General features: G+C 38.6%; 2 protein-coding genes across 5 annotated transcripts; one reads left to right on the forward strand and one right to left on the reverse strand.

Moving 5' to 3' along the window:
• Positions 1 to 168: 168 nt before the first annotated feature.
• On the reverse strand, positions 169 to 24,253 carry pik3c2g (phosphatidylinositol-4-phosphate 3-kinase catalytic subunit type 2 gamma). 2 transcript variants are annotated; one of them, XM_041795307.1, is made up of 34 exons: positions 24,181 to 24,253; positions 21,494 to 21,634; positions 20,203 to 20,788; positions 19,993 to 20,072; positions 18,848 to 19,005; positions 17,516 to 17,630; positions 17,296 to 17,407; positions 16,857 to 16,927; positions 16,633 to 16,696; positions 16,400 to 16,525; positions 16,109 to 16,139; positions 15,794 to 15,977; positions 15,552 to 15,674; positions 13,576 to 13,704; positions 11,582 to 11,696; positions 11,355 to 11,488; positions 11,027 to 11,215; positions 10,010 to 10,103; positions 9,148 to 9,242; positions 8,711 to 8,891; positions 8,495 to 8,602; positions 8,304 to 8,396; positions 6,597 to 6,726; positions 6,355 to 6,491; positions 6,089 to 6,258; positions 5,847 to 6,003; positions 5,649 to 5,758; positions 3,925 to 4,093; positions 3,317 to 3,435; positions 3,139 to 3,235; positions 2,982 to 3,045; positions 2,768 to 2,847; positions 2,555 to 2,680; positions 169 to 1,653 (listed from the first exon to the last, which is right to left on the reverse strand). In XM_041795307.1, the coding sequence occupies exons 3-34, from the start codon at positions 20,644 to 20,646 to the stop codon at positions 1,501 to 1,503; spliced, it is 4,158 nt and encodes a 1,385-aa protein (XP_041651241.1). In that variant the 5' UTR covers positions 20,647 to 20,788; positions 21,494 to 21,634; positions 24,181 to 24,253; the 3' UTR covers positions 169 to 1,500. The 2 variants fall into 2 exon arrangements, with proteins under 2 accessions (XP_041651241.1, XP_041651242.1); XM_041795308.1 differs by lacking the exons at positions 20,203 to 20,788; positions 21,494 to 21,634; positions 24,181 to 24,253 and adding an exon at positions 19,768 to 19,849 and having other exon boundaries at positions 19,993 to 20,041.
• LOC121514895 (small integral membrane protein 29-like) lies at positions 22,944 to 26,037 on the forward strand. 3 transcript variants are annotated; one of them, XM_041795311.1, is made up of 6 exons: positions 22,944 to 23,037; positions 23,131 to 23,403; positions 23,487 to 23,512; positions 23,610 to 23,718; positions 23,820 to 24,290; positions 24,388 to 24,527. In XM_041795311.1, the coding sequence occupies exons 2-5, from the start codon at positions 23,257 to 23,259 to the stop codon at positions 23,871 to 23,873; spliced, it is 336 nt and encodes a 111-aa protein (XP_041651245.1). In that variant the 5' UTR covers positions 22,944 to 23,037; positions 23,131 to 23,256; the 3' UTR covers positions 23,874 to 24,290; positions 24,388 to 24,527. The 3 variants fall into 3 exon arrangements, 2 of the variants coding, with proteins under 2 accessions (XP_041651245.1, XP_041651244.1); XR_005992334.1 differs by lacking the exons at positions 22,944 to 23,037; positions 23,131 to 23,403; positions 23,487 to 23,512; positions 23,610 to 23,718; positions 24,388 to 24,527 and adding exons at positions 25,162 to 25,285; positions 26,021 to 26,037 and having other exon boundaries at positions 24,171 to 24,326; XM_041795310.1 differs by lacking the exons at positions 22,944 to 23,037; positions 23,131 to 23,403; positions 23,487 to 23,512; positions 23,610 to 23,718 and adding an exon at positions 25,162 to 25,285 and having other exon boundaries at positions 24,175 to 24,290; positions 24,383 to 25,077.

The raw sequence follows: 26,037 nt of genomic DNA on the forward strand, positions 1-26,037 counted from the left end.
TCTCTATATCAGACTCACACACACGCACCCATGCACCTTGCCAACAGATAAAGAAGCATGGATGATTCAGTAACAACAACAAAAATATATATAAATAAATAAAGCACCGTTTGCTTAGATATAAATACCATTTTTATTGTAAGGAATACATGTCCCTTTTCTCTGCTGTGTTGCAAAGGAAAAGAAGGCTCCAGCAGAACTTAAAGGATTCTTTCATGAATAACTCTGCATGCATCCCTAAAGAAATGGAGAAATCCCTTGAGTGGGATTTTAGACTCTTATAATAGAATTAATAATTGATGCTAGTGCCATTATTGTAGGAGAGTCTATTATCCAAACACAAGATGTAGTAGTGTTTTAGCATTAATCATCTATTCAAAATGTTGCTTTTGATTTTTTCTACCAGGAACTAAAACTGATGGGTGATGCCAGGATACATAAATAGTCCATGAGTGCTACTATGAAAGAGCAGCAGCCAAGTCTGCCTCCCTGTGAAAGCCTTAGCAGGGCATAATGTAAATACTATCTGCAGACATATTCATAATTGAACCGAGTCCAGTGCAGAGCAGTCTATTTCTATCCTCACTAAATCCTGTGAATGAGGCAGAGGAGAGTATGGGTCAGCAGGCCTGACAGGAGGAGTAAGGCATTAAGATAACATGAGGACCTGTTTTAGCCTTAGAAAGACTGTGCGAGTGTGGAGGAGCTTTTTCTGGGTTTTTTTTAGTGTGGGCAGGTGAGTGTCTGCCCCTGCCTGTTTGTGCATGCATGTGCATAACTGTGCTTGAATGCCACTGATGGATAAGACAAAGGATGAAGCGAGGGGGGGTAGTGTTAACTCAGGCCCTCAGGCCAGAGAGAGAGAGTTGTCATCCTGCTCACACACTCTGCTCACCCATGTCCCCCACTCACCTCACCCTTCTCCTGTCTCCCACCTCCAATTTCACTGGTCAAGGGCATCCGGTGGACACGGCCCAAAGGGACAAACACACTTAGTATGGGTAGATATGCAGCTTTTAGCAGGAGGGCATCACCTCCTCTTTGATCTGTCACATCTGTAGTCTTAAACACACCTTTACAAGGAATGGATGGATGCACGGTGAATAAAACAAAGTACAAATGAAAGTGCAAATATGTTAAAACAAACAGGGTTTCTCCTTCATCCACCATCAAGTGGCACCATCTATCTGAGTGGCTGTAAATGTTCTTAATTTGATCAATATTCACTAGTAGGCATGCTTTGAAAGATGTTTCACACAGTAAACAGCTTCCTCTGAGTCCTTTTCTCAGACTTGTAACGTCATCCAAATCCCTCATCCACACTGGGCTTCTTCAGCTCTGGATTGGGCAAAAGTTTTATCTCATAAATAGGTTTTAATCACAGTGTGTAGTTCCTCTACTCAGCTGAATTCATCTCTCTCACTCATGCAGTACAACATTATTGGACTGGTGTTGTTGCCCCCTCTGCAGGCAGGAAGCTTGCAGTGCACCTCCCTAAGGTCAGATTGCACAGTTCCCCAGTGGAAACCATGTCTCCTTGTCAAGCAGCTCCTTCTCCAGTTTAATGTTTGTGGCAGCTACAAAGTTCTTCTTGCTCTTTACGGTCACTTCCAGCACCATCCCATACAGCATGTGGACATTATTGTACTCCAGCTGTGAATAAAAGAGCAGATTTATGAGTCACCCAACAGCTCTGGAGACAGAACATCCTGTTTCTAGAAGATGTACATTTTTTTTAGTTTTTAGTTTGCTTTTATCTAATTTTTTTGTCAAACTGACTCATATATGGAGCGGGCACTTTTGTTTTTTCAGTTTCCTCCCAGTGATTCTGTTAAAGCTTTTCTTTTACAGTAAGAGACTGTTGCGTATGTCAAAGAGTACTGGTCAGAGCTGGCAGGGTTTAACACTGATTAAATCTTGGGTGCAGATGGCCTAGTGGTTAGGAAGCAGCCCATACGAGCGGCCCGGATTCAGACTGTCTCCTTTCCTGCAAGTGAGATCTCTGTTTCTGGGTCTATCTACTGTCCACCTCTCTAAATGAAGGTGAAAAAAAACTCCCAAAATATACCTTTAAGAAAAACACTGATTAAATCAGACTCACATTGTGGATGGAGCAGCACAGCAGGTAGAGCCGGCTTTCAAAAGAAACGGTACATAAAGCTAGGTTGAATTTTCAGGCTTCAAGTGGCAGCATTTATAAGAAGGGCATAATAATAAAGAAATAAAGAAATGGAAAGTAAGCTATCTACCAAGATAGTGAGGAAATATTTACAAGTTTTTTCTTGTCCAAGTCCTAAATCAAGGATCTTGAGACATTTTAGTCTGTTTCTCAATCCCTTTAAGCGCATTTTCTTAAATTAATTTATTTTGTTTCATGAATTCTTCATGTTAACACAGGTAAATATAACCTTATTCATGTTCAAAAATATCTGGAACTTACTGCATGTGCTATAAAAGCCAATTTGAAGGGAGCATGGCTTTTTTTTTATCCTTCCTAGTAGCAGACTCAAAAACTAAAGGATGTTTTGAATGATAGGAAATATGGAGGTTGTACCAGCTCATTGAAGGTGGGGTTATCATGATTGCGGACCACCTTCGTCTTCTTCTTGGAGCGCTGCTGAGGGTCCGGTCTCAGATGTGTGACCACGTAGGCATCAGGGTTTGAACCGTTTGCTAGTTTCTGAAAGGGACGGTCTACTTTAACTACATGCCTGAAGTGTTTTGAGAGTTTTCTTCTAAAATGTTACAAACAGTGAAGGGCACTCACAATGTTTTTCAAGTGTTTTACCAGAACTGAGAGCTTGGCGTCTGAGTAAGAAATGTAAAGCTGAATCTGAGGACAAACTCCTGCAAAATAAACACAAACTGAATAGCATAAGTCATGCATACAAATATTTTTGAGACAGTGCTGTATAGGTCACAGCATTTCAAATGTTGCCTTTAGAGTGATATTTTTCTTCTTTAAAAGAGCAGAACATTACCTGCAGCTACACTTTCTTGAACGATGTTGGGGCCATCAAGAAACAAGCTGCACACATATTCATTCTGCAGGTGACAAATCGATGCAGGTTTGAAAGTCAGAACCAGATATGATATAAGATCACAGTAAGAAATAAACCAGTTACAAGAAGAACTTACTCCCTTGCAAGGCCCCTCAAAAAGCTGTTTGAGGTATTTATTTAGTAGAAACATCCTCCTGGATGGGGTGAATGACATCTGATACCATGTAGGAAACCTGTAATAGAGGAAGAGTTCATATTGTGTCTGAAAAGGACGTATCTCTGGGATTTAAGTATACGCTTATTCCTTCACTCACTGAGGCAGCTTAGATTCAATGAAGTATTTCTGCAGCTGCTTATGGATCAGCTCAAACTGCCCGTATGTCTTCTCACTTGTCAGAAAACCATCATGAATGGTTACCCTCAGGTCATAGATCTGCAATAAACATGAAGTTGAGAGGTCAAACAAAGAGGTACATCCACAGCACTGAAAAGCCTTCTATAATCTCCTAAACCTTATACCAGCTTCATGTAAATACCTGTGTGAAAACCTGTCAGTGTCTCTAATTAACTGGGGAAATCTCTTTGCTTTGCTCCTTGCTTCTTTTGACTCACCAGGTGCTCAATTACTGCCTAAAAACTGTTAAACTTGACATAAAGGAGGCTGTTCTGATCAAAGAGCAGTGAAACACCAACAAACATCAGTGACACTTCATTCAAGTCAGAAGAGTGAAGGACTGACTCATAAAAACAGAGCAATGCAGCACTGAAATCTCAACACGGGGCTCCCCTGGCTATTGGGATCAAACACAAAGTTCTGTGAAGCACCAAGCTGAATTTCTCATACACATCATTTTATAAAAACAAACTGACAATTATTTTGCATCTGAATACTCATAGCACAAAGAGTGACATGAATCCTCACCACGTCCTTTGACCTGACGGTGTACCCCTGGATGATGGCTTCTTGGATATTTGTGCTCGGAGCGGGGATGCCGTCCTGGGACAGGGGCTGTGGTTTCTTCCCTTGAGCCATGGCGTGTGTCAAGAAGTTAAACTTGACTGCAACACAGCCCATGCTTTCCTTGATCTTCCTACAAGCATATTGTGAAAAATGAATTAATGCTAAAGCAGGATATTTTGAAGATTATACAGAGCAATTCTGTTAGAGAAGAGAATAAATAAGTCATCGCTAAGAGATGACAATACATGGCAACAACAAGATTATTATCTATGCCGTGACTGATCATTATTGCTTTAGTTGTCTTAAAATTCATTTCACTTTTTGTTTAGCCTTTCATAGGATAGGTAGCTAAAGTACATGAATACATAGAATAGCTTCTTTTACATCTTTTATGCTTAATGGACATTGGCAGCTCTATAAGGTCAACAAGCTCAACTGCCGGCTGCATTTGTAGTTAATCTAAGCAATTAAAGGTACAGTGTGTAATATTAAGAAGAATTTAGCAGAACAAACTTGGTAAAAATGTAACATAATGTGTACATGTACATTTGAATTAGTGTATTAAAATTTGAACACATAAAATTATTTTATTTTTAACTTAGAATAATACTTTCATTCATTCATAAGGAGGGGCCCCTTCACAGATGCCACAATCCTGTTCTACTGCACCAAAGAAAGGAATGAGTAAGAGTTAAGCCCTTTTATTTTTAACTCCACTTGACACAGTTACGATCAGAATGAACATTAGAATCTAGAATCTGACTGTTAAGCCTAAAACACACTGGCGCTGCACTGCTGTGCTGCATCATATGACGTGCCTCAGCTGCCACCCCTAACACACACTGATGGCCAATGGTCAAACTTCCCACCAGCCACTGCTGGACCAGGCGCTTCATACCAGAGCCGAGAGCTCGCTCGGGCTCACCTTCCAGTCCCCGTCTCACAGAGTATGCGAAAAAAAAACGATAGGAGCAGTGGCTTTCAACAGTTGCCGTGGCCTCCTACTTATTCTACTCCTACAATAAAAGATGGTGCTAAGTTTTTTTTTCTATGCTTTCAAACAGAGCTGCTACTACAGCGGCCGAGATTAACAAAACAGCTGCACTGTCTGGAAAAATAATCTTCCAGACACGGCCGGCTGTGCTAGGAATAGAGCAGTGGCATAAAATGCAGTCATTCATCTACGCATGTCTGGCTGCTGCCGGTGTGGGTTTGTTCATATAAAATAATTGGGGTTATGAACTAAACAGAGACAAGTAAACTAAAACCCCAAACTGAAGAAAAGCATCTGCTTAAGCTGTTCTGTGTGACAGGATGATCAGACATCTTTGCTCATGTTAAGAACTTCCAAACATCTTAAGATGCGTGCAATGGCAAATAATTTTTGACCTGCTATGAGTGATTTCACTCTGTAGGAAGAATTATAAGCAGTTCACAAGACTGTTAAAGTAAACAGGCAAATAAGCTATCACATTTATGGGTGTAGTTCACTTTATATCCCAAAAAAGGGGTAAAGATAAGTTTCATTGAAAGCACCCAAAGCAACAGTAAACAGTCTCTGCATGGAGATCAGAATCAACAGTTTACCTAAGCTGGTCTCTTATTTCATAATCATGACTTTGATTTTATATCAACCAATGCGACTCTAAGAACTGTGTATGTCTGTATGTTATGCATTCACTTACTTTGTAAAGTAGGATGTGGCCTCCAGGTCTGTGTCATGAGGTCTGAGGTTGTTCTGGACATACTGCAGGTCATTAGAGTCCTTAAGTTCTGGCATTCCTGCATGTAACATCTTGAAACCACCAATAATATTATTATACAAGTAATAATCTTAAATGTGCTGTTTGTTGCAGTGTAGTGCCACTCAGTGAATGTTTTACCAGCTCCAACAGGCTGAGTATCAGTGCAGAACGCTTCCTGACTATGTTGTAAGCTTCACAGCAGACTTCCACAAAGCGATGCAGCCTTTGAGGCTTCTGCCCCCCGCCTGTGATGAAGTGTTGCATCTCAGACGTAAAGATGAATGGGGATCGGTCTCTGTCATTTCAAAAATTGCACAATTTACTTTTTGCATGCGTGTCATTTCATGTGAAAAACGCTCTTTGCCTTTATGTCAGCGTACCTCTTAAAGGTTCCAAACTTCTGCGCATTGCCCATGATCTTACCAAAGTCGATATGGAACATGTGTCCGCTGTGTTTCAACATGATGTTGTCATTGTGGCGGTCACAGATCCCCAGAATGAAGGTGGCCACACACCACCCTGCACAGGAGTTTATGAAGTTCATCACAGCCTGCACACACAGCAGGAGAGAGTCACACAGTGCCACAAAAACACAGAAACACAAGCTTAAACGTTTAAGTATAAGATATCTTATTGTAGTCTTCACCTTCTCATAGTCTTCCTTGGTTTTGTTCCACATGTGAAACCATTTCTCTAGAGTGTCTTCTCTAAGGGTGCCACCCAGACCCCACTCTTGGTGAATCTTCCCCAGAGTCACTGCTTCTGGAACCACTTCAACCAAGCCTGCCAGTCACATATAATAAGACAGGGAAAAACATCACAACACAGCCATTGAGGTAAGAGACAAGGGAAATGTTAACTTGCATGTAAAAACAAAAATTAACCTACCCTGATCTTTTCCTGTAGAAAGACACCTGTAGGTGATCATCTGCATGTCGAGCCCGTCCTGGAGCCAAATCCTATCCATCACACGCACTATCTGAAGAACCAGCATGTCCTGTTGCAGGTTATCTCCTGTCTGAACAACAAAGTTAACAAAAGGGTCTGTGAACAAAAGGTTGATGATTGACACATCAGCAAAACTGGCTGCCTGCAAACTGGGATGTCTTTAAAAACTAAGAAAATTAGCACAGTAGAGTTGTGCTTTTAATTAATCCCATTATGCCTTAATGAAACAACAACAATCTCAACCTCTTAAGTTATCCAGTCCACTTTATTTATATAGCAGATCTAAAACACATTAAAGTTTACCAAAGTGCTGCACAGTAAAAACACATAAATCAAACAAAAACACAACAGAAACAAAACCATGAATTAAACGTGTGTGTTGGCTACATAAGTATGGTATGAAATACCATCTTTTTTTTTTTTTTTTGAAAAAGCATCCCTAGAGGGAGGACGAAAAAGGTGAAAGGAATGGGACCAAGACTAGAACCTTGGGGAACTCCACAGGGTAGGGGGACACAAGAAGAGACACAATCACCAATTTCAACTTTAAAACACCTCTTAGTCAAGTAGAACCTGGACCAAGTAAGGGCTGTTCATGTTAAACCTACTCAGTGTTTGAGACGAGCACTGAGAGTTGTGTGATTAACTGTGTCAAAAGCAGCTGTTAGATCTAACAGCATTAAAAGAGCTGAGTCACCAGAGTCGGTAGTAAAAAAAAAAAAAAAGAAGAACATTAAAAACCCTCAAAAGTGTGGACTTGGGACTGTAATTGGCCTTAAAACCAGATTGGAAAACATCAAGAATGCAGTGATTACCTAGATAACATTGGATTTGTCAAAAGCACTGTTTTCTCAAGGATTTTTGAGATAAATGGAAGCTTGGATATCAGCCTGAAATTAGACAGAATAGAGGACTCCAAATTTGTAGTAGTTATGGAGTTGTTTTGACTAAATAAAGTGGTTCATTTAGTTTTATGTGCTGCTATTCTCTTTGTATCTGTCAGGCATAAAGGTACAGTATATAGGTCTTCAGCTGCTGTATTGCTATAATTTTCTTTTGCTGGGAAAATATCACCAATAGGGGTGTCAGTATGAATGCAATAATCATGATGAGTTAAATTCCATAGTAAATACATTTATTTTCTTTCAACTGTGAATGATCACATGGTGCTAGTGGTTAAAGGGATACTTCAACATTTTGGCAAATTCACCCATTGCCATAGTGCCTATAGTCTTAGTAGAAGTCTGGCCTGTGGGTCTTTCACCACGTCATTCCCCACTCTCTCATCCCTATTTCTGACTCTATCCACTTACCTGTCTCTCCAATAAAGGCAGAAAAAGGCCCAGAATAAAAAAAGGATTTTCTGATTTTTGCAGCAGCTTTACTATGTTAATTTTTCTTTGTTTTGTTTTTACGAATGAAAATTCAAAACAATAAGCAGGCACTTTTTATTTGTGTTAAGTTTCATTAAATCTTTTGAACAACTGATATTCATCTTGATGAAAAAAGAAACTTATGTCAAGTTTGTCCAGATGAGAACATTGGTTATCTTTCTTGGATACCAGAAAACCTCCAGAGGAAAAGAGGCTTAGAGAAAATAATGAAAAGTGTTTGCATGTTACAGTGTGAACTGACTGATCTACAGACCTTGCAGATGACGCTGATGTTCTTGGCCAGCGGGTCAGAGCAGATGAATGAGATCCCCAGAGGAGCAGCATTAGAGTTGTAAAACTTACAGGCCTGTTGTAAACACATCAGAGGTAAACAATGTTAAAACTACATCACTCTGAAAAGTTGCATTACAGTTCTGGTATAAAAAGGTTGTTTATCATTCTTACATCCACGTCCAAGGCCTTTATATGTACTGCAGGATCAAGAGGCAAACGACAGCTGGTCCCATCTTTGAAGAACTCGTTGATCTTCAACTTTTCTTTCATCAGAACATTCTGAGAAATGCACCGCATGCAATAAATTAACAACCTGCACCCGAAAATGGGAGATAACAAGCCACTGAGCGAGTAAATAAATATTAGAGGAGACATTTGCATACTGACCTTGCGTCGAGCCTTGTCAGCAGTACGAACCTTCTCAGCCACCTGCATGAGGACAGACACAAGGCGGGTTTCCTGCTCCAGCTCCTGCCTTAGTGTCCGACCACAGCAGTGCTGCAGGGCTGCCTGAACCTTAGTAAACCAACTCTGATAGTATGGATCAATGTGGGCGTCCTCTAGCAGCCTGTCAGCATAGTAAATACCAAAAGATGATTGAAAATTCAATAATAAACAATAATGTGAGCATCAGGTATGACAATATTTCCTTTCTGTCTTCAACATTACTTTAAACATCCACATTACTCTACCAAAACACATGTTTTTAGTTTAAAATTTGACTGAACCTGTCTGAGATATCGTCATTTTCAAGTGAATAAAACAAAATAAATGTATTGTGGTAAAATAAAATGCATTTCCTAAGTTTGAACCCAGTTGCTCACCAGTAGAACTGCTGGGCAATTCGTATGCTCTTCAGCGATCTCTCCAACAGCATCATCACCAAAGGTCCATCCAGCTCCCACTCACTCTTAAGAGCCTGCAGGACAGGAGGAAGGCTTTAACAGATAATGGATCTCAATTTTTCATATTTATAACCTATTTGCTTTAAAATGCAATGGGAACTTTTCAATGAATCCAAATTCAAAACTAGCCTCAGTCAGAAAATAGAGTCAAAGAAAATTTCCCTCAAGGGGACAATAAAGTGCATCAAGGTATCGTATCGTATGGTATCGTATGTTTGTATAGCATAGCATCATATAGCATCAGATCACATTATACTGTTGATTGAGTTCATTTGAATAAAGTTTTCCCTCTCTGTTTGTTTCCATGGATCTGTTGCCCTGCAGATGTTGACCCTTGTATTTTCTTTGACCTTGCTCACATTTCCATTTGTCCAAATTGGCATCAATTTTGGCCAGACTTTGGGATGGGATCCCTGATGTGATCGCTGGGCTGATTTATCCAAATGATTAGTTTCTACATTTCTTAATAAACAGGAGCTTTCATAATGATAATGAAAACAGGTAGTACTGCTGAGGGCACTCTTGAGTTTGCATTATCGTCATGAAATTTTTATTATTTGTGAGAACAATCCAGGAATTATCTTATTTCTCAGGCACAATTTATTCACTCACAGTCAATACAAAACAATTGCATCATTTAATCTGCTTCTCTTACACCAGTTTGACATTGGCTTTGGAAAAAGCAATTACCTCTAAAAGGCACAGGCAAGTATGATGAAAAAAAATCTGTATTTGTCATTCATATTGTCTAAAAGTTCACGTTGTGTGTTGATTTGCTTACCTGGACTAACTGAGGCAGAAATACTTCCAGCTCCACATCAGGTATTTGTTCAAAGAACTGGACTGCAGCTCTCCTCACAGTCTGATCATGAAAACTGAAAGATGTAGGCAGATACTTTAAGTGAGACTAACAGAGAGTGTAACTTTTCTTTTTAACTAAGTGTGGTCATAGTAAATCAGTTTTGTCCGTGTTAAATTGAAATATTTTTTCATCTTCCCTTTAAGAGTTTGATCCACAGCCTGTAAGTGAAGGACATTTACAGCTGGAGGGAAGCTTGTTGATTCTCCACTGAAACATTTTCTAACAATCTGTACAAGTCCTCCCTGTTCTTTATTGCTCTCTGCTTAAGCCCACATGCATCAAAACAGTTTAATGATGCTGTTTATCATTGATAACAAGTAATTTCTAGTTGTTTTTTTCAGAGATTTCAACGTAATTATCTGTATTGTCAGGACTGCAGAAGCACAAAACAAACATTAGTGTAGGCGATGGCTGTGGGGTATGTTGTGGTCTGATCTATCACTGTGAAAATTATATTTGTTCTCTTGAAACTGGAAAAAGTATCCTGTTATCACCGGAAAAACAAACTGAGAACTCAAGAAAATAACTTAAATTAACTCATTTTCATCGGAAAACCAGCACTGTTATCTTAAAACTACAAACAAATACATGAAAGCTATTATTTTCAGTGTGGTTCTTTTATATGAGCCGATATAGGATTTATGGGTCACACACTTGTATATCTCAAGAGCTGAAAGTAGAGGGGTAAAAATATATTTTTGTTTTTGATGTTAGGATTTTTAAAAAATATTCATCTAAGTGGGAACACACTGAATATTCAGGTATAACATGTTGACATACATCTTACTGGAGTTTGCATCATCTTCTTTGAAAAAACAGAAATGACAGTTTAAAGGGAACCATAACAAATCTCTTTTCATGTGTTGTATATATAATCTCTTTGCCCTTGCATAATGACAGTTTCCCTTTTTAAGTATAAGTACAAAAATATCCTACCTGTCACTGAGCAGGAAGAGGGCCTCCTCAGGTTGATGAATGGGCCAGTTTTCTACAATAGTGTAGATTTCTGTCAAGTCTTCAGGTTGCCATCTGGGAGCTCCACCAAGCAGCAGGTGGAGGAAAGTACTGGATTTATCACTACAATAGCGCTTTGTCCAGAGGAAGGCCTTCTCATTTTGTGTCAGACTGAGGAAGGAGGGATATTTAAGGAAATAATAAGAGAATTTAATAAGAGAACTGAAAACTCACTTTCTGAGTAACAGGGTTATGCAAGTTTAAAAACAGAGGTACTGTGAGACAGTCTGTTTTTTTTTCTTCTACTTACAAACAGAGACAATGCTTCTTTGAGACATCCAGCATTTTCTTATGCAAGTCCTCACAAGGCTGAGTAAAAATGGCTGACCCTGGTAGTGCAATTGGCCTCTGATATTTCCACTCCTGCTCGTTCTGAAACTCGAGCTGCAGAACATCAGGACAATGAAGGATTGTGAAGTTCAAGTGATGTTTTTTTGTTTGGATCAACAGGGGGCAGCAATGTTCGGTGCTACTGACCTGCAGTATGACCCCAGCTGCTTGTCTGTGGCTGTCAAACAGAGCAGGAGACGGAAGAGAAGGAAGCTCAGCCAAACAGGACATACTGAGCAGAACGGTTCCTGTGACCAGAGACCTAAATATAAAAACACTTAACGTTATATTTTACACTATTGAGATCAGGCAACATCAAAAGGGAAGTTTGTAAACTGTTGTAATTTCAACAGTCAGTAAACTACATGGATAAAGCACTTAAAAACACAGCAATTGATATGCCAAACTGAACTTTAAATATTCAAGTTTGTTGTAAGTAAGATAAGCAAAAAAGTCAATTGCAGTGCAAATGCATAATACAGAAAAGAGAGTCAAGATCTTTAGAAAAGAACTGAAAGTTTCTTGTTATCAGGGGAAAACAGAGTTCACACATCAATAGTCTGCTTAGAGCTGCAGAACATACATAAACTATAGACTAGTTGTTTTGTATCTTTATGACATTTAAGTTGTCAAAGCAACAAAGAATTATTATGTCCTCATAAGGAAACAAATACAGACAAGATAGAAGCTGGGAAAAACATTTTCTCCATCTGGCAGAAGCTTAAATCTGTCACATTGCAGCCTTAATGTTCTTAAGACACACTAATGCAAAGAGGAGACTTGTAGACTTCAAAGGGATTAATGATAAAGTTTAAACAAGTAGTTTAAAAGACTCCACCAGATTGACTTCCTCCAGTTGTTTGTCTATAACTTGTCTCATACCAGAGGCACTTTATGGAAAAGTTGGTGCTTTTTCAGTCTGAACAAGACAATAAAGTGGATCCGATACATCGAGCTGTCAGAAATATTACCTCTACTCTAATTTCTCTACTAACAGATCATACAAAGAGATGTAGAAGTAGTGATGTAGATTCTGTTTGTAGTACATTTGTAGTCCAAGCTGTATTTACCAACCAGACTTATGTGTATACAGTCCTAGGAGACAACAATAAACCAGGGGAACTTTGTCCTCTCTGACAAATCACCTCCATCTATGGTAAACTTCAGATGATTTATTTGTCTCTGTAAACAAACATTTACATCTACGTACAGCTAACCATCCATTATAAATCAAGCACTCAAAGTTGAGCCACAAATCTGCTTACAGTGTGTATAAAACAAATCAGCATTTATATTCCCACATTACCTGAAATGCATACCTGAAATTATGCAACCAAATTCTATCACAAAATGTTGTTTTCTTCTCCTTCTCCAAAGAGAGTCATGACAAACCATGACTTTTTAATTCTTACCTTCGAAAATCTGAATCATGATGCTACTTAGGCCAACATTTTTTTCGTTAATTGTGAAAAAAAGAAAAAAAACATTTGAAGTCTGTTTCCATTTTGGGTTCATATTGCTGAAGTGAGTGCAAGTCATGGTCATTGTGGGGTGAATTCTACAGAACTAGGATACTCTTAATTCATTATCCACATTTTTAGTGGCCCATTCAGCACAGAATAAGCAGCTTGTGATGCATACTTAGTACACCTAAAAGTAGGCTTTTTTTATATGCATGGTCATGCCTGGGAAAAAATGCACCATACTACTTAATAATGTGCATCAAAGGGGATTAAGAAGTAGGTACACTCTAAGGAGACTGAAAAAATAATGTATATACTCTGTATACCTGCATATACCCTGCACTTCACCATAAGTCGTGGTATCTTCTGTACGGTATGTAGACTCAACAGATGAACTGCGCTAGTCCAGGGACAAGAGAAACAACAATCTTTCCATGAGGCTGTAAATGCCACACAGTAAAATAAATCTTGCCTCAGGTCACTCAAAGCAAATCTCTGGCTTCAGCCGAACTAAAGAAAATTCCCCTCGATTCCCAGAGGTATAAAGCATCTATCAGATGATGATAGACTATAATTAGTAATGGGTTTCAAGATTGCCTCAACCTATTCTATCTTCTAACATCCACAATTGTCCACAAAAACGTCCCCAGTGGAATATAAACAATGAGGGAGACCTACCTGTTCCTGTAAAGAGGTAGTACAGCCCAGCCTAGAAGCTCGGGGGTTTTCCCTCGCTTGGAGCCCTTTAGTCGAAATGTTAACATGCTCTCGTATGGCAGCTGAATGACAGGAACTGGAAACACCATCCTAAAACCAGAGACACACAACACATTCAAAAACCCTGGTTACTTTATTTTTTTGATACTTCGATTTGGATTTATTTTGTAATGTTTAATGTTTGTACTAACGTTTTTTTCCAAAATGTGCTGAATTTTTAGGCATTAACATTAAGATCAACCCATGCCATCTAGTAGGGGAGAGACATAATTTACTACATATTTCTGGGGCTGTGGTGTTGTCCATCAATGGTTTGATGTCAATGTGGTGTTTCCTGACTGGTGAAAAGGAAACAGGTCTTTCATTTTGATTCCCAGGAAGGGGAAACTTTTGTCTCCAAGAGACTGAGGTGGAAAGTTGACACAGGAAACTGCAGCTCAATAAAGACAGGACTGATAAGTGTGTGTTTATCAGGCGTTATTTTACACTTTACACAAACATTTGAACTGCAAACGCTTGTTCCTATTTGTCAGTTTAGAACTATGATAAACTATTCTGCTTTTGAAATTTTTCATCATGCTGTGCTTAATTGTTTAATGCATTTTACTGGTTGTACTCTTTAAATTATTTAAAATGAGGAAATGCCCTCAATTATTTTTTCAAGATTAAATAAAGGTTAAATTAATATTTACTTATATAGGCTGATGGATGGATTCCTGTAAATACAGATCAACTGTTGAGTCAATCCTCAAACAGCTGTTTCAATATAAATTTTTTTTTGGGGGGGTCACTTTTACAGATATCGTAACCGCCACCCCCCACATCTTATTCTTCCTTATATTTTCTTAATTTGATCATCTTTTGGAGGCCAGATGGGAAGCTCTGGGGGGGCTGAAATGGCCCTTGGGCTGCCAGTTGATGATCACTGCTTGGTGTAACGGTCATTCAGAGAATATCAAGATAAAATCCAAACAGAGGAAGATTCTTCATCATTTCCACATTGATAACAGAGATATAAAGAAACACTTTAAAATACCTACACACTAGTAAGCATTAAAAAGGCATTTGTAAACTCTTAACTCTATTTGTAAGCACTATTAACTAAATTATGTCATGTGCTAACACAACTATGAATGCTTTATTTATAAATTTGTACAAAGTTATCTCATCTAGAAAGCGTTATTGACCAACTGATATATCATATATAGAGACAGCTATGAATGTTTTATGGATGATTACAGCAGTCTGCCTTCTTTGTTTCAAGTGCAAGATACATAAAAGTACCTACATATATCTACATGTTTTGGTCATGTGACTGTGTCCATTCTGAAAAGAAGTTCATTCTGTGACTCAGGAGATCACTGGCAAAGAGTTTTCCTTATCTTCTTCATTTTATCTGTTGAATCATTCTCCTTATAACAATGTGCTTGTTTCTGGCAAAAAGTGTATCTTGCTGTATTAGTCTGCTCCACAGGTCCCAACAGCTAATATGTGGATTTCACAAATTACAGCCATTGCAGCCAGATTATAGAAGCCCTAGGATTCATTTCTTTAGAAAATTTAAAAGCAAACAGTCCAACTTTGTTGCCTGATGATTCTATCACTCCTGTATTTAGTTATCCTGCGTGTGCAATCTCACACTGTTTTTGTTTACACATGACTACACACTTTATTTTGATATCATTTATGTAAAACGCCTTTATGTAAATATTCTATACAGTGCTTGTTGCCAATTTAGGGTGGGTTTATGTTGATGTTTATTTTCTGTGTTGTCTTGTCTCAGTTCTGCTTTGCTCTATTAGTTATTGTTTTATTGCTAAAATACAAAATTCAATAAAAAGAGAAAATAAAAGTGTTACCAGGGCTTCTTTTGATCACAAGGCAAAAAAGTTAAATATGAGTAAATAAAATTCACACTTTGAGACCAAAACCCTTACATGCGGTTACACTTGATCTTGTTTCCATACGAAAGGGCGGTGCTGATGTTTTCAGAAATGCCAGTGTCACAGATCTTTGTTCCTCCGTATGTCAGCTCACAGGAAACAGAGAAACACTCGAAACTAAAAACAAAGGAGGGGAAAGAGAAAGCAAAACCTGGAGTTCGCATAACTGCAGTGTGTGGTTAACATTTGTATTTGTAAATGGGAAGGTGCGCATCAAAATGTGTGAGCATACATACTTTGTCATCCAAGCGAACTGCAGTTGGTAGAGGGCAGCAATGCTGAATTGGAAGATTTCAGTGTTGTACTCAACGTCGAGGGTTTTTGGGTTGCAGTTTCCTCTCAGACATCTGAAGTCTGTGTGGAAGTTGTCAAAAAAGATTTGAAGGACTTTTAACAGCGACTGGTGGAGCATGACCATAGCTGAAATTTAGAAAATAAAATTAAAAAATTTAAGTTTAGACGACCTCAACAGCAATGTAACACTCATTTGAATTCTACAAACTCAGCAAGTTCAGATTATGACATTACAATAAAACACAGCAGCTACTTACCTATCTCACAGTCTGTCATCTCATCATGACTCTGTAAAAAAACAAGAACATAATGCGTGGTTTATCCCTGGTATGTGGAGGTGTGTGTCTTTTTCCACTGTGTCCTTTGTGTGCACCTAAGTCTCAAAATACCTCAATAGAGGCAACACTGAGCAAGCAAAACAGCATACTACAAAAAGAATTATTGAAAAGGAATAAAACGGCCAAAGGTGGCAGCATTTTACTGTCTTTGGATTTAAAAAAGAAGTCATTAATAGTAGAAATAGTCTCAGCAGTAAGTAAGATATGTACCAGCAGCATGGGTTTAACTCTGTTGAGAGCCCCGATTGCATCCTCCAACTCCGGGCACGAAATCCCACACAGAAGATTGCTGATGGTGCGAACACAGCCAACGAGCACGTTAGCATTCATTCCAGACTATAGACAGAGTTAAATCAGAGCCAAAAAGGAAAAATAAACAAATTACACAACAATACAAGGTGGGAACACGCAACAATGGTAACTGAAATACGGTTGGCACTAACCTTACTCCTCATTAGCTCTGCCACCTCTCTTTTGTAGCTGTTGAGAACATCTTGAAGGCTCAGCCTGAGAGAGGACGAAAGGTCAACACAAACATAAAAACATGGCAGGAAACCTCAAGGCAAAGCTTCCCAGTGTTTTCTACAAACAGACACTAGTTGACACATGATCCAGTTTCAGTTCTTGTTTTAAAACCATTTTAGAAAACTAAGGCAGGGCTGCTTACTTGCAGGCGTTGTGCACACAGACGGGCTGCAGGAGCAGGTACAGCTGACATGATGTCCTGTCATCATCCTCCTTAGAGAACAGACACAGATTTAAGAACTGGGTCTTGGCATAATGTAAATCATACACATTTACATGAAGCATGTTGACTCATTAGCTGGCTTTTATATGACTGTAAATAAAGGGCTACAACAGGTTCACCTTTATTCTATTTTGAATTTCTGGCTGAATGTCACCAGTCATGACATGATGAGTAAACAGAACAAAGTCAGAAACTCAGGGTGGGGACTACTTCAATAGCCCTCATGATAACAAACTGGCCAGGAGCCAGGCTCAGGTGTTCATGGAAGAGGCATTTCAAGAAGAAGAAATGCCTCCTCTGTCTTAGTTAATGATCTCCTGCATGGGAGGGAAAAGAGAAGGAGTTTGAACTAACTTACATCCCTGGGCAGACAGTGCTTGAGGTTGTTCAAATGAAGCAGCCGGAGGGGGACTTCTAGTTTCAGCTTGCAGGACATCTGAATTACCTCATGCATGCCAAGCAGTTCCTCACTAGAGAGCCATGTGAAAGATTTGAAATTTAATGCATCAAAAAAGTATATCTGAATTAATCATACAACTAGAAATGTAACATTTATAGTCATGGTTTTTGTGACTTACTTTTGGAGATACTGGTCAGAGTCACATAGTTTTAAAACATAATTCTCGATTGTGTTAGGGGTGAGATCCAGCAGCAGGAAGATTTCATCAATCAGACTCCTCACTGTCCTATTCACTAGACAAAAGACAAAAGTTCAGAGTCCACACAGTTGTGTCAACATGTGCTGAGAGTGAAGTGTGAGCTTAAGTGCACAGTAAACAGGCTACATTGGAGATATTGCACCAAATTACTTGAACATCCTTCTGATTATGAAATTTTCTCTGCACCTCATTTTTGATGAAAAGAAAAATATCATTAACAACATAGATAAACATTACACAATATACCTCTTACTTTTTGGCTAATTAGACCTGCTCAATTTGGATTTTTGTTAAGCAGTTCTTATAGTATCTCATAATAAGGGCAGAAAAACTTATAAATGTTTCAGAGCTGTAATTGATTCCTTAAAATATCTGTAGCCACTGAAAAAAGACAGTTTTAAAAGATAGTTTTATAGAAATTTGATTTTCCCCAAAGTTCTTACTTTTTTCATGAAACCTTTTCAAGGCCAAAACTTACATCTATAACCGTAACCTAAATCAAGCTTATAGCTTTAGTTCAGTCAGGCCACAGAGACCTGCCGTGAGATTAACTGATCTCACGCAAGCCCTCATCAGCTGACGACCAGCTGATTTGCTCTAAGTACACTACTGACTAATCGCTCGCATACATCCTAATTTAAACTGCTCTTGCCTGGTTACGCTCTGCCACCCTCTCTGCAGGCTGCACTTTCAACCCTCCTCCACCCCAGCTCCTCCCTTCATTCGGCTTCTGGCTTAATCAGTGTCAGTCTGTTGTCACTGATGCCTGCTCTGCTGTTCCTGCTTGATGCTTTCCTCAGAGGCTCATGGAGGGGCAGGGGGATATAATTACAAATATATATTGATAAATATAAATTTATTAATATAAATAAGAGCAGAAGTGCATACCAATAACAGCTAATAAAGAATATTTAGAATAAAATAGCCACAAATCGTGTGTTTTTTGACAACGTGGTCCTGACTGAACTGAATTTTGAATGCGTTATTTTTTGCAATTCTTTTCACATTGCTGAATTGCTGCTAAGACCTTCAGTATTTCTTGGCCTCTACAATAATGAAGGCAATTGCCTTTACAAACATAATGATGTGTACTAAGTTCATTCATTGCCTCATTATCACACAGATTATAACCATTATTATGGGTGTGGAGTAATTGATTTATTTAACATTTTAATTGCTACTAAAAAAATAAAAAATAAAACAAAAATGTAGGTGTTTCTGTGACTGTGTGTGTTTGCTAGTTATTCTTACCTGGGGTGGGGAAGGGCAGCTTGTGGTGGTCCCAGTCTCTGGCCACACTGACATTTACCTCTACATGCTGCAGCAGAGCAGGGTGGATGTGTGACACTCGAGCCCATACCACACCTGAGTTATGAACACTATCTGTGTACTTGTAACGTGACATTAGCCTGCCAGACACAGTGAAGAAAGACAGGTGTAAAGGTATGAAGGCGTATATGTTCCATGAATAAACCTCACACAAAAAACATGATTTATTTCAGGTCGCAGAAGGAACTAAAGCAACATGGATTTTTTTTTTTTTTTTTTTAAAGGCAATGTGTTAGCTTTTGAAAGGTTAGGCCACACACATAAGCAACATTTTTCTGAATTGAATTGTTTTGTTGTTCGTTAAATATTCAAAAGTTTTGTTATGTAAATGTTTTCCAAGATTTGTAGAAGTGTTTCAGATTTTGTAATTTTTGTCTTGCACTTCCAGGCCACCGTAAAATGTCAATTTCTCTGATTTCTATAATCAACCAAAATTTAGAGGTTCAAGGGGAAAACAGAGTAAAATAAAGTATGCTTCACTATGTATGCATGTTCCACCAAGGCTTCTGTCATGATAGTCTTCTTTATATGTGCTTCTTTTGTCCTGTCGTTTTGTTCAGGCAAAAGTTTGCTTGCTTCTAAACTTCATTATTAACTAAAAAAGGTAAGAAGTTAAAGTTGTAAAAAAATGGGTGATAGTTTTTTTTTTTAACCTTTATTTAACCAGATAAAGACCAACTGAGATCAAGATCTCTTTTACAAGGGTGACATGGCCAAGAGATCAGCAGAACACATCATAATAAACACATTTCAGTGATAGTTTACAAAAATAAGTTAAAACAGACAATGGCTTGGAAAGTGCATAGGCAAACTGCAGATAAAGTGCTAGAAAAAAGACTCACAATAATTTATTAAGAAGTTGGTAGTGAGTCTCAAGGCTTGGTCAGTTCAGAACCACTGCAGTACAGGATCCAACCCTTACAACTTAAACCAAATAATAAAAACAATCTATGATGTGTACATGTTTTGGTAAATAGAATTTGATATCTTAATCAAGGAAGTCTAGATTTTAAAAAGTTTACATATTTTACCGATATGAACAAAGTAAATGTCATGCACTCTCTTACTTAGAAGTTGCAGCGCAAAAGGAAGCCAGACTCCTGGTGCTGCCTTCTGGAGTGTCTATGAGGTTTATGGCCCATGGGTCCTGATGTGAGGAGAAAATAATATAAAAAATCATAATCAGAGCTATCACACTTTTTCTGATTGTTTTCTATTTCTATTTGGGTCTTCAAGGTATTTGACCGTGTATCTTAGGAAGGAGAGGAGATACTCACATCGTCTATTTCTGTCTTGGAGCGGTGAAGTTTGTGAGCAGGCTCAGTGAGGTCAAAAGAAAACTGCTTGTTAGAGTTACTGAAGAGAAATCGTGACCTGGGGGGCACAGGAGGAGGAGCTGGGACTTGTCTTCCTGCCTGGCACTCACTGGGAAGTCTGGTTCTGAGAGTAGGGGGCCGGAGTGGGACTGGTGGAGGCTCTTTCTTGCCTTTTTGGTCTGTGTTACACAGATTTCCTCCTGTGTCCCCCATGAGATGAGGTGGAGGTTTGGGCTGGAATTCAGCTGGGCTGCGTTCATGCAAATGGGTTTCATCAACTTCTGGCAAAACAACGTCCTCATAAACATGCTTTCCAAGTGGATCCTCAGTGAGAGGCAAGGGGACGTCGTAGTCTTCGGCATCTTGACTCTGGATTTTTCCATTTCCCCTTTCAAAGGGATCCATCACATTTTAGGAAGTTGTTCTCGTCTTTCTGGGTGTTTCACTTTGACAGCATTTCTCCACAGCACAGAAGAGCACAAATCCGCAGAGATCTGGTCATCTGGAGCAGCTGTTCTGTTAAATTTACTGCCACTCCTTCGTCATCCTAGGAACAGAAAGCAGGAGTTATTTACATATGAACATTGTTCGCATTTCAGGCTTATATAATGTCCTTATGTCCCTATTTTAACATTACTGAAAACAATTTATTTTTGATTTTAAATCATAGAGCATAAACAAATGTCTTTAATTTCATTAATTAGTTTGTTGCACTTTATAGCCTTGTTCTTTACTTTTTCTATTCCATGTGTGTTTTTCCTCTATCACTGGATATCCTTTCTCTTTGTTTAATATAATTTTGTGCACAAATAAAAAACTAAAGACCTACACTAAACTTGGTGTTTCTATTTCCTAACAGTCAACAGAAAAGCAGAACAAGAGAGCTATTATATTAATTTATGAGCCTTATTCCAGGCAGGAAATGTTAGCTGCTTTATGACAGGATTCATATGTGCCTGGAGGTTTGCGCTGGTTTAATGATTAACAAGCTTTCAAATCTAAACAGGAAATCTTCTGGAAGGCGCCACAATGTGACAAAACTTTGTGTTCAATGAAACATAATGGAAGTTTTCTATCGTTACATAATAATTTCAAATGAACTTTACTAGAGTAACTGAAAGTAAAATTCTGAGCGGACAGGATTATGCAATGGAGTCACATTCAGCAGACTTACGTACAGTTTTAGACAACCACAAAAAATTTCACTATGTTGAAAAGAACTACAAACCTTATTTTAAAGAAAGAAACTTACCCAGAAGCGTCCATCCTGTGGATAAGGTAAATAATTCACTGAAGCCATGCTCAGCCAGTTAGACCAGTAAAACTTTTCGAGGGCTGAGTTTCCTGTTGTAGACACTCCTCTCTCCTGCTGCTCACAACAATGCGCCCTCTGCTGGAGGAAAGAGAGCATCACATCCTTAAAATGTATGCCAACTTTAAAAACAGATATTTACAAAGCACTTTGATTGACAAAGCAAAAGCAGAAAAGTTGTAAAATAATTTAAAAAACTCTGTAAAAAAGGAAACAAAAATAAATGCAAATAAAAGAAATAAAAGTGATAAAATAGTCAAATCTGGACAGATTAAAATAAAGTGACAAGAATAGAGGTAATAACAAAAATATTTCATGCAAAAAAATCATCAGAGAAATGTAAATAATATAATTTAATAAGCCTTATTGGCACGAAAAACATCATTTGGCACTGCCAAAGCACAATACAACTGAATAATAATAACAGGAAAAAGAATGGCAATTGGTAGATGTATTTAATCTTAGGTTTACCTAAAAAAATATGGTAGAAAATGAGTTATTAATGTAGAAATTCTATAATAAAATGAAACAAAAATGAAATGAATAATTGCAGATGGTGTTATGGTGTTTGAGGTCCTTTTTCAGGAACAACAGCTCATGCAATGTGCTGCAGCATTTGAACGCTGTCGCACGTCACACAGCAGATATGAAAAGTATCTCTTCGTTGTTTATGCTGGTTAATTCTTTTTGTTTGCTGGTGAAAAGTGGGGAAAAAAAACTTGTCTCTGATGTCCTTGTATAATTGACAGGTGGTTGGAAAGTGCAGCTCTGTTTCCACCTCCTGTTGGCTACAGTGGGTGCACAGTCTGTCTTTTTAGGGATCCAGCTTTGTCTCTGGCGTCCTCACTTGATGGTGAGGGTCCGTCACTGAGTCTTTGCATAGTCAAACATTTTCTCAGCCTTGTATTAGTCACAGTGTTTAAGTATCTCGCAAATATGTAGGCTATGCCCTATTAAGGGACAGATAGCATTCCAGTTTGCTTTTTTGGTCAATTCTCGCCAATGAGTTAAACAGTTTCCTTTTTTGGTTGAATAATTTAAGCTGGTTGGTTTTGTGTCTGAGGACTCTACAGGTGAAGAGAGTCTCTGTATCAGCTGTCTGAGGGGGAAGCTCTCAGCAAACATGGGAGTTTAAGCTCTGTTAGTACAGCTGAAGAGATCTACATATGTCTTTTTGAATTATTTGGAACTATTTTGCCACTTTAGCTGGTTAACTTTATGCTCTCTGATTGCTTTATGCATTAACTACTCCTAAAGGATCAACTTAAGGATTTAAAGAAAGGTAAAATGAAGCCAGTTTGCATCTTCCCTTGCATTTAATGAACAGATCATTCCAGTTTAACAATAAGGAGCAACTTAATATCCACTCCTCATGCAGGAATGTCATGGAGCCGGTTGAGGAATGTGTGTGTTTCTCATGTGAAGGGAAATGAACGCAGCAAGAAGGAAATATTTACTCATGTACTCTAAATGTGACACATAAGGTAAGAGTTACCTAAGCTTTTTGATGTATCTAATTATAGGCAGAATCTTTTTTTACTTTATACTTCATTTGTGTTCTGTTTAACTTTCTAAAGCAATGATTAGATTCAATCTCGGGCTGGGAAAGTCTATCGTAGCCTTTCAGAGGGAATGACAGCGACAGCACTCCACTGAATGTGTCACCGAGGTGTCAACTGAGGTGCACTGTACAGACCGGGTGTATGATGGAGGAGATTGGGCAGAAGGAATCATATTTCAATCACACAACGCCTCACATTTCACCCCCTAGCGCAAATCATGGATTTAATGGGTACTATGTACTCATCGCCTTTCTGCTCCTCACGCTGACTGGATGTGTGGTGGCAATGGTAGGAGAAATTTTCATTGTTATGATCACACTGCTTAATTACTGTTTTCTCTTTTAAGATTTTATCATTGTGCTTCTCTGCAGGTTGTTTACATCAGAAGGAAAACAAGGTAAGCTGCCTGTTATAGTGGAAGCTTCACTTTCAGATTGGTCTGATTTGTTTTAATGTTAAGTCAGAATTTTGTCTCATTGCATGTTTTGCTTCAGGTTAGACGAGCTGCGTCACAGGCTGATTCCTCTGTACAGCTACGACCCAGCAGAGGAACAAGATGAGTGGGGGGATGAAGACAAAGAGGATGAGGATGAGGAGCTGGCTGTAAGTAAACCACTAAAACTTTGACATTACACATACTTAATAAATCAATCAGACATGAGTGGGCATTAAATTCCACCTAACACAGTATTTATTCTTTACAGGAACCTTTATACAAGGAGGGGAAGCTCTATCTTTCAACTGACTATGGGACATGAACAAAAAAATCAAGGCAGAGGGAAGACTGGATCTAAACAAAGGAAGATATCTGCCTCAGCAAGAACATACAAATATCTTCACAAACTTTATAAAATTCCCACCTTACCCAGCAGATGGCACTGTCATCCTGTTGTCTGTTCTTCACCTTGGTTGGGACTTTTTTCTTTTAAAGGCTGTACTGAGTGTTTTGAAGTAAAAGTCACAGTGCAACTGACAAAATAAACTAAAAGCTGGAAACCACTTTAAAAGCCAAAACTTGCTGTGTTTTCTTTAAAATCATGTCTATATTGAACTCCAAAGACACACCTGTTTCTACTTGGTAATCAGCGGGTTTGCTGATGTTTGGAGGTTCCTGAGGTTGACACTTTTCTTGCACGTTCTGCACACAGAAAGATGGGATCACAAGGGGAGAGCAGGTGAACAAAACTGACGCATACTAGCTATTAATACAGGTATGTTACCAGTTTGTATTTTATGTTTTAAATGTGTCTGTGTGGATTTACATCAGTTTAGATGCCAGTCATTTGGGGCCAAACTGGTTCCTGACCACCATCCTGTTCACCTCTTCTCTCCTCCTGCCTGCTGTAAGCCTGGACAGCCTGACGTGTTACTACTGTCCCCTGCAGCAGAAAGGAAAGTCCTGTCCCAACATCACCAGCCAGTGTCTCCCCCATCAGCGCTGCTCCAGCTCCAGAGGACACTATGGTCCCATCTATGTGCTGTCAGCCCAGGGCTGCATAGACTTGGACCTCTGCAGCTCCCATGAGATTGTCTCTTATCGGGGCGTTGAATACAACGTCAGCCACACCTGCTGCTGCAAAGACAAGTGTAACAACAGGCCAGAGTCTGACTTGAACCTGAAGATGCTACTGAGGATCATCACACACAAAAAAGATCTATTTAAAGCTGATGTCCTAAGAGAGGAGCCATGGGATTCATGTGCAAATTACACAACAGCAACAGGCTCCACATTACCTGCTATTGCATCATAGATCATTAAAAGAAGGGCCTTTTTACAAGAGGCATTTACCCAAAATCTCCACAAAGTGAAAACATTCAGTTAAATGTTTTCACACACATGCTTTTATATTTTATTCACATTTACAGTAAATAAGAAAAATGTTGCAAAAAGCTTGTATGGTTGCATGTATGCTCCAGAGAGAAAAGGATGGACTTGCCAGCCATCCTCCTGGTTTTTCAATGGTATATACCTCTACCTGATGATCAGAGCAGCAAAATAAAAGCTCCATGAATTAAACTCCCACTCTGTGTTGATTTTACAAACAGGTGTGCAGGAGGGTGTGGCCTGTGCACAGAGATCTGGGGGAAGCAGTGTGTTGAGCACAGAAGGAGCAGCTTTGGGAGGATTTTCCCTTTTAAACTGAGAGTTCAGATTTTGAAAATTGTGCAGGTAGGTCTTTGTAGGTTTTTTTTTTTTTTTTAAAGTTGCACACTGAAATGTTTTGCCATCACGTAATGCCTTTTGTGGTCTGAAATGTTTAAGATATAACAATCAGAGGAGATCATTAACAGCTGTTAGAGACAAGGCTAGGAAATCAACTTGCTTTGCAGCTTAAACTCTATTTGTTTGATGAAATTGAAGGTCTATCAGTAAAAGATGAAGGCTGAGTAAAGCAAAGTTAATTTTTAATAAATAGGGAGTAATAAGTTGCCACTGAAAACTGCAGTTCTACACCTTTTTGGATCTTTGTCAAGTCTTATATCATGTCTTAAGTGATATGACTTGATCTGTGTTCTTTTTAAACAGAGTTTGCATTATATATTTCATGATTGGAACTGTGTAAAATCTGCTTTCAGAGCCAGGACAATCCAGTAAATGGATTTCTTAATCTCCAGGTTTCCCCGGTTGAATAAATTTAAATAAATTAAACATGAAATGGGCCAACAATGCTTCAAGTTTCATTGTAGGATGTAAAGTATTTAGTGCTTTGTAACTTTACCTGAATTCTGTCTCTAGATCACCCTCACAAATTAGTGAATCATCTTGGTTTGGAGCTAAATTAAAGATACAATCTGAACATTTTAATGTAACTGGTTTATAAAAATGAAACACTGACTTTTTCTCTTTTGGTTTTATTTATATGGCTTCTAGTCAAGTTACCAAAGGCCTCTCTTAAACTTGCAGGTTGAACATGTTGCTGC

This window comes from Cheilinus undulatus, linkage group 9 (assembly GCF_018320785.1).
Source record: "Cheilinus undulatus linkage group 9, ASM1832078v1, whole genome shotgun sequence".
Classification (NCBI taxonomy): Eukaryota; Metazoa; Chordata; class Actinopteri; order Labriformes; family Labridae; genus Cheilinus; species Cheilinus undulatus.

Excerpts from the sequence above, each read along its gene's own strand:
- LOC121514895 (XM_041795310.1), top strand. The coding sequence starts at position 24,268 with ATGGGATCACAAGGGGAGAGCAG. Across the intron at positions 24,291-24,382 it reads GGATCACAAGGGGAGAGCAG|TTTAGATGCCAGTCATTTGG; the intron begins GTGAACAAAACT and ends GATTTACATCAG.
- pik3c2g (XM_041795307.1), bottom strand. The coding sequence starts at position 20,646 with ATGGATCCCTTTGAAAGGGGAAATGGAAAAATCCAGAGTCAAGATGCC. Across the intron at positions 15,675-15,793 it reads CAGTTCGCTTGGATGACAAA|TTTCGAGTGTTTCTCTGTTT; the intron begins GTATGTATGCTC and ends CTTTGTTTTTAG. Across the intron at positions 8,892-9,147 it reads ATTGCCCAGCAGTTCTACTG|GCTGCTAGAGGACGCCCACA; the intron begins GTGAGCAACTGG and ends CTATGCTGACAG.